The sequence below is a fragment of the Sphaeramia orbicularis genome, chromosome 19 (genome assembly GCF_902148855.1).
Source record: "Sphaeramia orbicularis chromosome 19, fSphaOr1.1, whole genome shotgun sequence".
Taxonomy (NCBI): domain Eukaryota; kingdom Metazoa; phylum Chordata; class Actinopteri; order Kurtiformes; family Apogonidae; genus Sphaeramia; species Sphaeramia orbicularis.
In genome coordinates, this window is record NC_043975.1 from 32945007 (window position 1) to 32957422 (window position 12416).

The 12416-nt window shown below is 37.5% G+C and overlaps 1 protein-coding gene across 1 annotated transcript; it reads left to right on the forward strand.

The window, feature by feature from the left end:
- Nucleotides 1–2425: 2425 nt before the first annotated feature.
- On the forward strand, nucleotides 2426–10607 carry tbx6 (T-box transcription factor 6). The gene is made up of 8 exons (XM_030163171.1): nucleotides 2426–2549; nucleotides 3862–4072; nucleotides 4707–4974; nucleotides 5062–5205; nucleotides 6261–6331; nucleotides 6425–6483; nucleotides 7542–7830; nucleotides 9274–10607. Exons 1-8 carry the CDS (start codon nucleotides 2480–2482, stop codon nucleotides 10454–10456), a joined length of 2295 nt encoding a protein of 764 aa, XP_030019031.1. The 5' UTR covers nucleotides 2426–2479; the 3' UTR covers nucleotides 10457–10607.
- Nucleotides 10608–12416: the final 1809 nt, after the last annotated feature.

Sequence of the window (12416 nt, forward strand, 5' to 3'; positions counted from 1 at the left end):
AGTTAATGATATCTTTGCTGATAATCACTTTTTCTTCAGTTTTCTCTGTTTCTGATGTGATCATTTTCAACTTCAATCTTTGCTTGTGTGAACATCTACATGATCAGTAAATGAAATATAGGAAAATACATGATTTTCCCTGAATAAAAAGTCAAATAAAGAAGATAATATTACAATAAATGGTGATAAATCACTTAAGAAATGTTAAATATGGAGGAAAAATCCATTTGGGAACTACCACAAAAGTAGCCCTGGGTCTTTATGGGTTAAACAATAAATGATGAAACATTTCAATCCTCAATGGAGCTTTTCATACACAAGTATGTTTCTCTCATGCTTGTGTTAAGTTCATGGTTTGTGTCCTTAACTGTCTTACTTACTGTGTACATATTATGGCATAAGAAAAATCTCACCTACATACGTACCTTAAATCAACAGAATTTGTTTTGAATCCGATTATTCCACAGATCGTTTATTGAATGTTTCAGAGAACGCTTGTCACAGATTTCAGCTAAAATCTCTCATATGAGCTCCTTCTAGACTGTCATGTTTGTGTAGTGACCAAATTGCTGCCACTGGCCAAACTGTTTTCTTCTTCCACCCACATTCAAGACCCGACTCCCTGCTGAGAGAACCTAACGGGCCAAGTCCTGAGAGGAAGAAACATGTCATCAAGTCATCAGTGAGCCACAGGGAACCTGCCACTAAACTGCTATCCCAATATACACAGGAAAAAAGCTCGTTTGAGCAGAATTTTTCAGATTCTCCATAATTATTTCATTCATTCAAGCACAAGACATTTAAGAATGCTTGTGATTCTGCAGCTTTTTGTTTAACATTGAATAAAACCTAATTTTTATGCACAATATTCCATGGAATTGTGTGTCTTGGGTAATACCTGAAGACAGGATTCAGTAGAAGGACATCTGTGTTTCTATCAGTTATTGTGTACATTGCAGACTGTCTGTACTAGTATCTATATTTACCTTATTGTGTTTTTCTTGGAGTCGGATATGTATATTTTATTTAGGCATTTATACATCCGGCGTGTAAAAAGGTTACCACAAGGACCTGACTGAAATGTGATCCTCTAAGCTGAAACACTGTAAAGGAAATATATGTGGGTATCTATAGAAATATCTATGGAAAAGCTGAATTGAGGATGAGGAATGAAGGGAACTTTGGACTTATTTAAACTCCTAAGACCCAGCTACGGGTTTTCTGTCCACATTTGTGGACAAGAGTTTCACAACTTCATACAAAAAAAAAAAAAAAAAAAGAAAAGAAAAAAAGAAAACTGTCCACCACAAAAGACATTCCATAAAAAATTTAACAACTACAACTGAAAAAAGTGTTGCATCATGATGCTTCCAATATAGGCACTTATTTAATAAAAAACAAAAAAAAGCTTGTACTTTGCTGACATTTCCTGGGTCTTCGGAGGTTAATGCATTTTTTTTTTTTTTTTTTTACTTTTTGTTTTAAACTTCGATTTATGGTATTCAAGTTTTATGACAACTTTACAAACAAGGAACAAACAAAACAAACTGGTAAAATCAAAATTACAAAGATGCTGTCTGTCTGTCTGTCTGTCTGTCTGTCTGTCTCTCTATCTATCTATCTATCTATCTATCTATCTATCTATCTATCTATCTATCTATCTATCTATCTATCTATCTATCTATCTATCTATCTATCTATCTATCTATCTATCTATCATCTATCTATCTATCTATCTATCTATCTATCTATCTATCTATCTATCTATCTATCTATCTATCTATCTATCTATCTATCTATCTATCTATCACTTCATTTATAGATACCAGAAATTAATAATGTGAATAAAGAGTAAAAATGTGGTGTTTTCACTGTAAACCTTGTGAAATAAACATAGATGTTTTAGATTTCAAAATGAATTTTTGTCTACAATCTTTCCTAAGCAAGTAACAGCTATTTATAAACTCAAGTATGATGCAAATGGTTTTATAAAGTGAAATAAAAAGTTTTATAAAATGCAGCTAGAATGATTTGCAATATTTTAATCTGCCCATAAATACCACAACACCTGTTTTACTACCATTGCTGTAAAATAACACAAATCACATATGCAGACAGTAACGTAAACTGATTTGTTAAAAGGTCTCTTGATGCAGTTGGTGTTTGTTTGTTTGTGGAGCAGCCTGACAGGCCAGAGGGGGGATATGTGGTGGAGGTAAATGAGGAGCTACATGTGAAAATGGAGCCATTTGGCCTCATGTGTGAATCCACACACACCTATTTAACAGAGCGAGTCCCTAAGGTGGGCATTTGGAGCAGAGACCAACAAAGAGATAAGAACCTGAGAGGACTGAGGACTGAGGAGGGCTTACTTAGGTTGACTCAGGCCGTGGAGGTAAAGCTCAGGAGAAGGAGTCCAAAAGTGGTATGTTACTTTACAGCAGCTGAATACAACGGGTGGCAAACACAGACACGGACCATGCTGAGTGTGGAGATGTATCCCAGTTTGACCCTGGGGTCTCAAAGACTCGGAGACTGTTTTTACCGAGGTGAGCGTGAGTCTCAGAGACTAAACCCTGCATGTCCACAGGATACGGACTTGACTTCAGCATTTACTTTAATGCACATTACTATAATGCATGTTAAAGACACCTTGTCTTCCTATAGCACTCTGCATGGACAAAAGTATAGGGACTCATAAGTCCAGGTGTTTTATTGCTAAATAGAAGGCTAGATTACAAAACTGTCATGAAAAAACATTAATATAGTTTTATACTTTGATGAATAGAACTGTAATAAGGTTAGGGTTCATTTTATTTATACTATCAGATACGCTTATAGAAGACTTCAGTTTTTCAATGTTTTACTCCAAAACTATTTGACAATATCTGTCCATTTTAAACATCTGGTTTCTTCAGTTTTCAGTCAAGAAAAAAAAAAAAAAATCCGCCTTTACACTTTAAATAAATATTTGACATTTATCTTGATAATTATTGCTAACTACTTGCATGAAATTATATGGGTCAGTATGGTTTCAGCAAAAAAATGTTTCTGTTTTATCTGATGTGCTTTTTCCTAAATATATATGTTTTAAGCTGTGTTCATTCAAATATTATGTGATGAAGGGCTGAAAGACTTTAAATAGCCACTATTTTTATATTTATAATGAACATTTCTTTATTAATGGGGTGAGAAAAAAAAGAAAAAAACCCCACAGAAAATAAGATTAGTATCATCAACATCAGTTTTGGTATCAGTCAAGTATTTTGCAATTGAGGAATCCTTAAATAGTTCAGATCAACAGAAATGAGAAGTCTTACAAGCTCTATATAATGCATTGTCCAATATATTTGACATTATAATGTATTATTGTTTCTAAAGGAAGAACTACAGCACATATAATACAAGCTAAAAAAACAGCTTTTGACCACATCTATAATGCATCTGTCAGACCACAACACACTGAGAAAACTCCTGAAAGTGGAAGCTGGACTATTTCATTATTGTGGAAAATATCATGAAATTTTTCTTTAAAGAGCACAAATGTGGTTGTTTTTTTAAGCTCCTACCTCTGTTTTCTTCTGGTGCTAAGGTTTGATCAGTATAATCTTTCCTTTGTGACTTTCTTTGCTAGATTGACAGTTTATTTGCACTTACCAAAAATCTGAACATAAAAAGTGGACCTAGCAGCAGGACATAGATGGAGTCAGTTAGGATATAGTTTGCAACAAATTTGAAGTGGAATCCATCAGTGCACAAAGACTGAAAGCAAGAAGAATCTGGTTCTCAGCAGATATACTTTAGAAATGACCCACATAAGCATTATCTGACCTGAAACTGAACTTTTCTCTGCTCCCACAGACCGGGAGCCGTCTGCCCACATGCCACTTTTCCCCACTGCGTGTGATGTGGCGGCCAAAGCCCTGCCCCCGAGACTACTGGCCCCTCCCCCACCCCCCAGTGACCCTGCACCCAAAAGCCAAGATGGGGTGAAGATGGAGCTGGAAAATATCTCTTTATGGAAGCAGTTCAGCTCTGTAGGCACAGAAATGATCATCACAAAGAAGGGCAGGTGAGAAAAGAGTGTAGAGATAACTTGTATAATTCCAGGACCTTTGACCTTTGACCCCTCACTCTTTAACTCATAAGGACTCAGTGTGACATTTGTGGCACTTCCCAAATTAATTTTTCTCTATATTTAACCGTTCTTAAGTGATTCATCATCATTTATTGTAATATCATCTTCTGTATTTTGTGTTTTTTTCAGTGAAAATCAGGTATTTTCCTACATTTAATTTACTAATCATGTAGATGTTCATAAAAGCTCAGGGTAAAGTTGAAGATTACTATATCAAAAATAGAGGAAACTGAAGAAAAAAAGTTACTTTTTCAGCAAAATCTATCATTAACTGAACATAAACCAAGTGTCTCCATCCACTGTCATTGATCCAACTCCATGGGTTTTACTGGTGAATCAATGTTGTAGAAGATGACAGTGTTTCCACGGTAACTACGGAGCCTCTGAACGTCCAAATGGGTCATATCTGATGACCATGAAAAGATGACAAACTGCATTTACACCGATTCTTTACATGGATAAGTGGATCAATAGGGATTAAACAGTTTATATCAGTACATGATTTTGGTAGATGTCTGGGTCTTTATGGGTTAATGTTCTACACTGTTAATCCTCCTCCTCCTGCTAGACGGATGTTCCCAGGGTTGAGGATGAAGGTGTCAGGCCTGAGTCCGTCTCTCCGTTACATCCTCCTGATGGACATTGTCCCAGTGGACAACTCTCGCTATCGTTTCCAAGGCGGCAGCTGGCAGGCTGTGGGCGGGGCAGAGGCCAGGCTTCCAGACCGGGTGTTCATCCACCCAGACTCCCCTGCCACAGGAGCCCACTGGCAGAGCCGCACCATCTCCTTCCACTACGCCAAACTCACCAACAACACACTGGACGCACGGGGACATGTAAGGACAGCACCCTGCTGTGTTTGGTCAGAGTCAGCACAGACACTTTGTCCTCATGGAGCCTCTTCCTTTTCCCTTTATTTACAGATCATCCTCCACTCACTCCATCGCTATCAGCCAAGGGTTCATGTAATTGAAGCCAGAGATGTGTTGAGGTGGGGAGGGGGCCAGTACTCTTTTGTTTTCCCTGAGACTCAGTTTATCACTGTCACTGCATACCAGAACAACAAGGTAAAGATATTTACATATCGTCAGCCTCAATGCATAATTGCCTAAGTCAGGAGTTCCCAAAGTGGTTCCCGGGGCACTTGGAAGAAGCCCAGGGGGTACTTGGAATTTTTTTGGAAAAATACATTAAGTAAGTCATCATGTTCCGAATACAAAATAAATAATGAAAATTAATGCTGTAATATAAAACACAATAAATACATTCATATAATAGTTTTATTGTCAATCATCTTGTTTAAGCTTTGGCAACATTTTTAGAACATTTCTATTTTATATTATTCAAAATGAGTTTATTTAAGTAGCTAAATAATTATTTTTTGTTGATGGAGGGTTCATTTATTAATTAATGACCAATTTATTTATTTTTCTTATCAATGAAAGAGGGTACTTTTCAGCTGATATTTTGCACACATAATTTACTATTAAATATATATATAGTTTCTTTATTAATCAATCAAATAGAATAGATTTGCAACCAAAAAAGAGATTTGAGAGCAAAAGACAATTAGTTGCAATCAAAAAAGATCATTTTGCATATAAATCAGTCCTCTTTGCTTGCAAGTTAAAAACTTTTGTTTGGGAGTTAAACTGCACTTAATGGGCGGGGCCTAAGATGATGGATGGGAGAGGAGTTTCTATTGGTGAGTTTGACATAGCACAGAAGACTCATTTTCAAGCAAAACTTTATTCTTTTTTTTGACTGACACTTATTGTCTTTTGCTCTCAAACCTCTGTTTTGGTTGCAAATCTATTCTATTTGATTGATTAATAAAGAAACAAATGTCTCTCCACAGGTAATCCACTGTAAAAAGTTTGAGAACCACTGGCCTAAGTCATATTTTTGGCAAAACTGTGATATCTGCACAAAATGAAGCACTGGCATTGTAGATATCACAATTTCACAAAAAAAATATGACCTAGGCAATTATATTATGAGGTGATATTAAACCACAACAACATGCAAAATGATGTGCAGTGAGTGCAGCTCTGGACTAAACTTTGACATGCTTGTGTAAGAAAAATGCCAGTCATAACCTGGTCTGTGTTTTTATTGTCAGATCACAGAGCTGAAGATCAACTCCAACCCGTTTGCCAAAGGCTTCAGAGAAGATGGCATGAACTGCAAAAAGTAATCTACTTTTAACAGTGCGCATATACACTCTTCCACTGGTAAAGACACTGTGTGAATGATCTGATCGTAACATATTTTGTTATTTTGCAGACAAAGAGACGCGAGGCAGAAGCGTAAAATCTCTCTCCTGACTGAAACCTTGGATATTGGTAAATGACAAACATGACGATGACAAAACAAATCACAAGTGAAGTAGAAAGTGAAACTAGATTGTATTAATGCTTAGTCAATTAAAAAATGTTGCATTAAATTTCCACATCAAAAAAACTAGACATATTTAAACAATTTGTTCATTTAATTTGAACCAATTTCAGTAGTAAAATGTAATGATATAATACTGAGTACACTCTAATGATGAGAGTAACAAGATATTTTACTTAAAGTACAATTAGTGATTGTAAATACGAGCTACTAACTTGATTGTCATATTTTTGAGTCAAGTGGAAATAAACTGCAACAACAAAATAATGTCAGAAGCTTCAATTTCCTGAAAGAATGATTAAAATGTCTTAAAATGGCCAAAATAAACTCAGTACATAGTAAGTCTAAAAATCCAAATGCTATACTATATGTGGTACTACATCCATGTCCTAATCGACACTTATTTTTGTGAAATATTTAGTAAATCAAACTACATTCAATGGTTTATCTCAAAAAAATTATTTACATTTTACAATCTTATCTTATCTTATCTTATCTTATCTTTACTTAGCTTAACTTAAGTTATCGTATCGTACCGTACCGTATCTTACCTTACCTTACCTTACCTTACTTTAACTTAACTTAACTTAATTTAACTTATCTTATCTTATCTTATCTTATCTTATCTTACCTTACCTTACCTTGACTTAACTTAACTTAACTTAACTTAACTTAAATTAAATTAAGTTAACTTATCTTATCTTATCTTATCTTATCGTATTGTATCGTACTGTGCCTTACCTAACCTAACCTAACCTAACCTAACTTAACTTAACTTAACTTAACTTAACTTAACTTTAAATCCACTCATATTGTGTCACTTTGTTGTAATTTTATAAGGTAAGGTGTGGCCACATATATATATATCTTTATATATATATATATATATATATATATATATATATATATATATATATATATATATATATGTATATATTTTTTTATTTTTTTTAATTTTTTTTATTTTATTTTTTTCTTATTTTCCATTGCTCTGTTTTCTCCTCAGTAAACTGTGATCCTTGTGATTCCACGGAGCTTCTCCCACAGCCCACGGCCACCTCAGGGCCTGGTGCAGACCTGCAGGCCCTGGCTCTGGCCGGCCTGCCTGCACTGCCGGACCCCACCTGTGGGTTCAGACCAGAGGAGACCCCCTTCCAGGACTCACTGGTCTCGGAGCAGACGTTAGACCTCGGCCAAGCATTCATGGCTTCTCAGATGTCTGACGTTAACATCTCCATGACCGGCGGGATGGAGAACACGGCAGGAAATGAGGTGGCAAATGCCATAATCGAAGGGTGGGTGCATTTAGTGTGTGCATATGTGATGTATTCATTATCAGAGCATAAATGATCATATTTTAGGCACAGGAAAAACTTGAGATTTATTATTGTTTTTCAAATGAATTTATTTACTAATCATTCTTTTGAGTCAGCTTTAGTAATTACCTCCGCCAAGGAGGTTATGTTTTTGCCAGGGTTTGTTTGTTTGTTTGTCTGTTTGTTTGTTTGTTTGTTTGTTTGTTTGTTTGTTTGTTTGTTTGTCTGTCCGTTAGTGTGCAACATAACTCAAAAAGTTATGGACAGATTTGGATGAAATTTTCAGGGTTTGTTGGAAATGGGATAAGGAAGAAATGATTACATTTTGGTGGTGATCGGGGGTGGGGTGGCCAACGGGGGGGGCCACTGATCAGCCTTGGCGGAGGTCTGCGCTCTCCGAGTGCTTCTAGTTTTCTCTTTAGATTTAATTTCTGGTGGCACTGAAGAGCCTGTAGTGAATGTGCATTTTTGCTTAAAAATGTATTAAATTAATTAAAAATCATTAGAATAGAGATGTAAAATGTACTCAGATCTGATCATTACCTCCGCCAAGGAGGTTATGTTTTTACCAGAGTTTGTTTGTTTGTTTGTCTGTTTGTTTGTTTGTTTGTTTATTTGTTTGTTTGTCTGTCCGTTAGTGTGCAACATAACTCAAAAAGTTATGGACAGATTTGGATGAAATTTTCAGGGTTTGTTGGAAATGGGATAAGGAAGAAATGATTAAATTTTGGTGGTGATCGGGGGTGGGGGGGCCCACGGGGGGGCCCACTGATCAGCCTTGGCGGAGGTCTGCGCTCTCCGAGTGCTTCTAGTTTTCAGATACTTCAGATTGAAAATACTTTGCAACAGGTATATATTCTGCAATTAAAACACTGAAGTAAAAGTACATAAGTATTAATCATCAAAATCTATGTATATTATGAAAGGTTGTGCTTTAAAATGGTCCCTGGCATTGATTTATCATTATCTATGATCTTTTTGGATTCACGTATTAGCTGCACTACTGTATAAAGATGCATTTTACTGCTGTACATATTAAGATTGAGCATATTTGAACTACATTAAATGATATTTAATTTACGACGTGACAAAAAAATACACTTTCATTGTCACATAAGTAGTAAAAAAATCAACTTTTCATGAGCTCAGAAAAATTGCCCTGTTTTAAGAAGGAAAACCATTTGAAACTCAACCCACGCATGAAGAGAAGAGATGAAACACTATAACCTGAACAGCAATTAAAGCAGTAACATTAAAATATTTAGAGGGGAGTTGAGGTATAGATGCAGAAAATGAAAATATCTCAGTAAAGTTGATCAAATTACTGATATTTGAACTGAGCTGAATTCCAATCCAATCAATATTCAGTATTCACCTAATCCTTTACCAGTTTGACAGGATTCGTCTCTGTCCCCTTTACAGGTCAGATGCTCAGCTGGGTGAGGCAGCGTACACCTCCGTCTTCCCCACCACTCAGACCACCTCCTCCCCTTTCCCCCCAGCTCCCCTCCCTCCACCAGCCCCCTCCTTCTCCTCCCTCCCCGTCCCTGACTCCTCAGACACATCTAACCCTCAGCCCACCATCCCCCCCATCGACTACCCCTCTATCCTCACCTCCTCTCCCACGCTCCCGCCCTCCTCCACCACCACCCCCTCCCTGCAGCAGACCTCCTTCACCTTCCCCACTCCACCCCATTCCAACTCCTCCTCACCACAGCCCCTCCTTCTTCCTCCCTCCTCCTCCTCTCCCTCCTCCTCCTCCTCTTCCAACACTTATCACCCCATCACTGCCACCGACTCGGAGGCGATCAGCCCCCACACACCTCCTGACACCTCCTCCTTCCCTGTGCCGTCGTCTGCATGTCAGTCAGGCCTGCAGGACCAAATGTCGGCTCATCCTCTGCTCGGCCAGCCCAGCCAGGTGCTCCATGGAGAACCAATCACCAACGCAAGTGATCACAGCTCAGCAGAATTCATTTGCCCCAACTTACTGCCCCCAAATCCTGTGAGTGCTCAGCCTCTCCCCAACCAAAACCAACCTCCTCCTCCCACTCTTTCAGGCTCTCTTCCTGCGTACAGTGCCTCCTCATCCTTTGCATTCCCTCCTCACATGCAGAATCTGTCTTTTCCAAATATGTCCCCCGGTCCCGCCCACACCGCCCTGCACCTCCCAAATCTGAGCCACCAGACCCAGACTCCCCCCTTCCCTCACTCATCTTCCTCCCTTCCTCACCCTCCTTCCCAGCCATCCTCTTCCTCTTATGCCTCATCCCACCCTCAGACCCTTCCCAATCCCCCTGCCCCCCCTTCCTCCTCCTCATACCCTCCAGTGGATATCAGTGCTATCTCTCAGTTCAACGCCGCTGTCCCCTATCGTCCGGAGATGGTACGACACCACCCGTCTCTCCTCCCTCAGCTGGACCCACCCCTTCCCTCTGCTCCCCCAGCCCTCTACCCTCCCTTTTCATCCTACCCTCTCCGGCTTTGTCAGGACCCACACCCATCCCTAACCATCCCACTCAGGCATCTGTACAGACAGCACCAGCATGGTCACGCCCATGCCCAGGGGTCCTACCTGGACATGAGCACAAGAGCTGTGTTTTAGTTCCTGGCAATAATAGAAACAAAATTATTTTGATATAATAGCGCTTTTAGCAGTGTGTAGTTTTACCTCATGTAGTCCGTTCATTGTAGTGTGTGTGTGTGTTTTCTTAAGATGTTTGCTGCTCTGAATTTTTAATAAATAGATTCATGAATTTGATCGGACATTGCACAAAGCTGCTGAATATTTTCCTCTCACATATCCATGCCAGTGTGAAAATAAAATGTCTTTGCCGGGCCTGTGTGATTCATTTCTCAACACTTGGATTGTAAAATGTGCTTAAAAAAAAGCTCATTGCATTTCAAGTTAAGTCTGTTTTATTCATGTAACCAAGTATACACTTTATGATCTGTATAATACACAACAACCACCATTCTTTGATCTGGAAAAGCCATAGAGGAGCCACACTTGATAGGTAATGCATGTACAGAAATTTGCACATATGGGTCAATATATAATTGAGGGACTTTTGAAGTCCATAGGATATGTCTTGCATACATGTTTATTAAAAGTAAAAAAACAAAAACAAAACTAATGTTTTTTATGCTCATTGTGATCCTGTCTTTAAAAATTCCATAATTATTTAATTATGGAAACAATCACTTATTAATAAATGATTAATACATAATTAATTAATGACTTAATATACTAAAATGTCTACAAAATAACTGTCTGAATTTAATAACAACCACCTCCTCATGAAATAAACAATAATAAAATGAGCTTATTCATAAATTCTTTTGATTATGATCTTTTTATAAAGTTGAGATAATCATGATAGATTTTTCTTTTTTGGCAATATATCTAATTTTATATGGAAAATAACAAATTATATCTGGGTCTGAGAAATCACTTTCACCTAAGTTACCCATTACAAAAACACCTCTCAAGGAAGTGTGTTAATTCCAAAAAACATGACCTGCTCCACATGATGTCATTTCCTCCGGAAGAAAGCACTGGAAAGACTCCAAGATATACTCTTTCTCCTCTTTCTTAGTTGTGGTGTTATGGTTATGTCGATTTTAGGCCTGAAAACAGCAAAAATGTCAACTATACCTGTCAACTATGCTACCCTGTAAAGGAAACTCAAAAAGTCCCTCAGTTGACCCATATAGAATCATGAGAACACCGCAAACGTCAATGTACTGAACCAACGTAAAGAAGAGTGGGTGAAAATTCCTCTACAACAATGTGAGAGGCTGATACAGTAAAAATGGATACTACAGGTTATTGCTGCTAAAGTTGTCTCCACAGTCTATTTAAATACAGGGTTATTTCTCACACACTGCTTCCCCATTATAGTTTCATTTTGTTAAACAAATAAATGGCACAGTGGAATCTGCTGTGTGTTGTTTTACACTTGAAGTTAGATTTTAAAAATTTTAGAACCCGATAAAAAATAGAATTTTTTAAGCATAAATATATCCTGATACAAAAAATCATAGAATTCAAAGAGGGTGTACGATTGTGTATGTGTCACAGTATCTGACATATAACTGTTTTAAGTTTAATTATAGAGTGATTTTTATAATCATGTAAAATCTTAAAAGTGTGTCTCCTCTGGTATTCAGTGCTGAGGATGACACTATCAATCAATATATGAATCAAGTGTTTTCCAAATGGTTGGTCAGCCATGAAGTGCAGTGAAGATTTATGTGAGTAATTTTTTCATGAGGCTGGAGGTTTGGCAGTCTGTCAGATCAGACACTGTACGTGACAAATATTTTGGTAGGAAGCAGTTAATCATTTTCTCTCCTGGCCTTGGTCCGACTGGAAAAAGTGTTATAAGTTCACCTCTAGAGTGGAGAAGAAAATACATCCATTTATACAGAATACAGAACAGGAGCCACTCTATTTATATACAGTCACTTTAAATAGATACTAATCAGAGTGTAATTATTCATAAAATCAACAGTTGACTTTAACCCTTTCATGCATGAATTGTTAATAAACTAGTGGTATT

Bases quoted from the DNA above. Each gene is read 5' to 3' on its own strand.
- tbx6 (XM_030163171.1), top strand. From the start codon at position 2,480: ATGCTGAGTGTGGAGATGTATCCCAGTTTGACCCTGGGGTCTCAAAGA. The intron at 2,550-3,861 runs GTGAGCGTGAGT...CTGCTCCCACAG, and splicing joins CGGAGACTGTTTTTACCGAG to ACCGGGAGCCGTCTGCCCAC. The intron at 6,332-6,424 runs GTAATCTACTTT...GTTATTTTGCAG, and splicing joins GATGGCATGAACTGCAAAAA to ACAAAGAGACGCGAGGCAGA.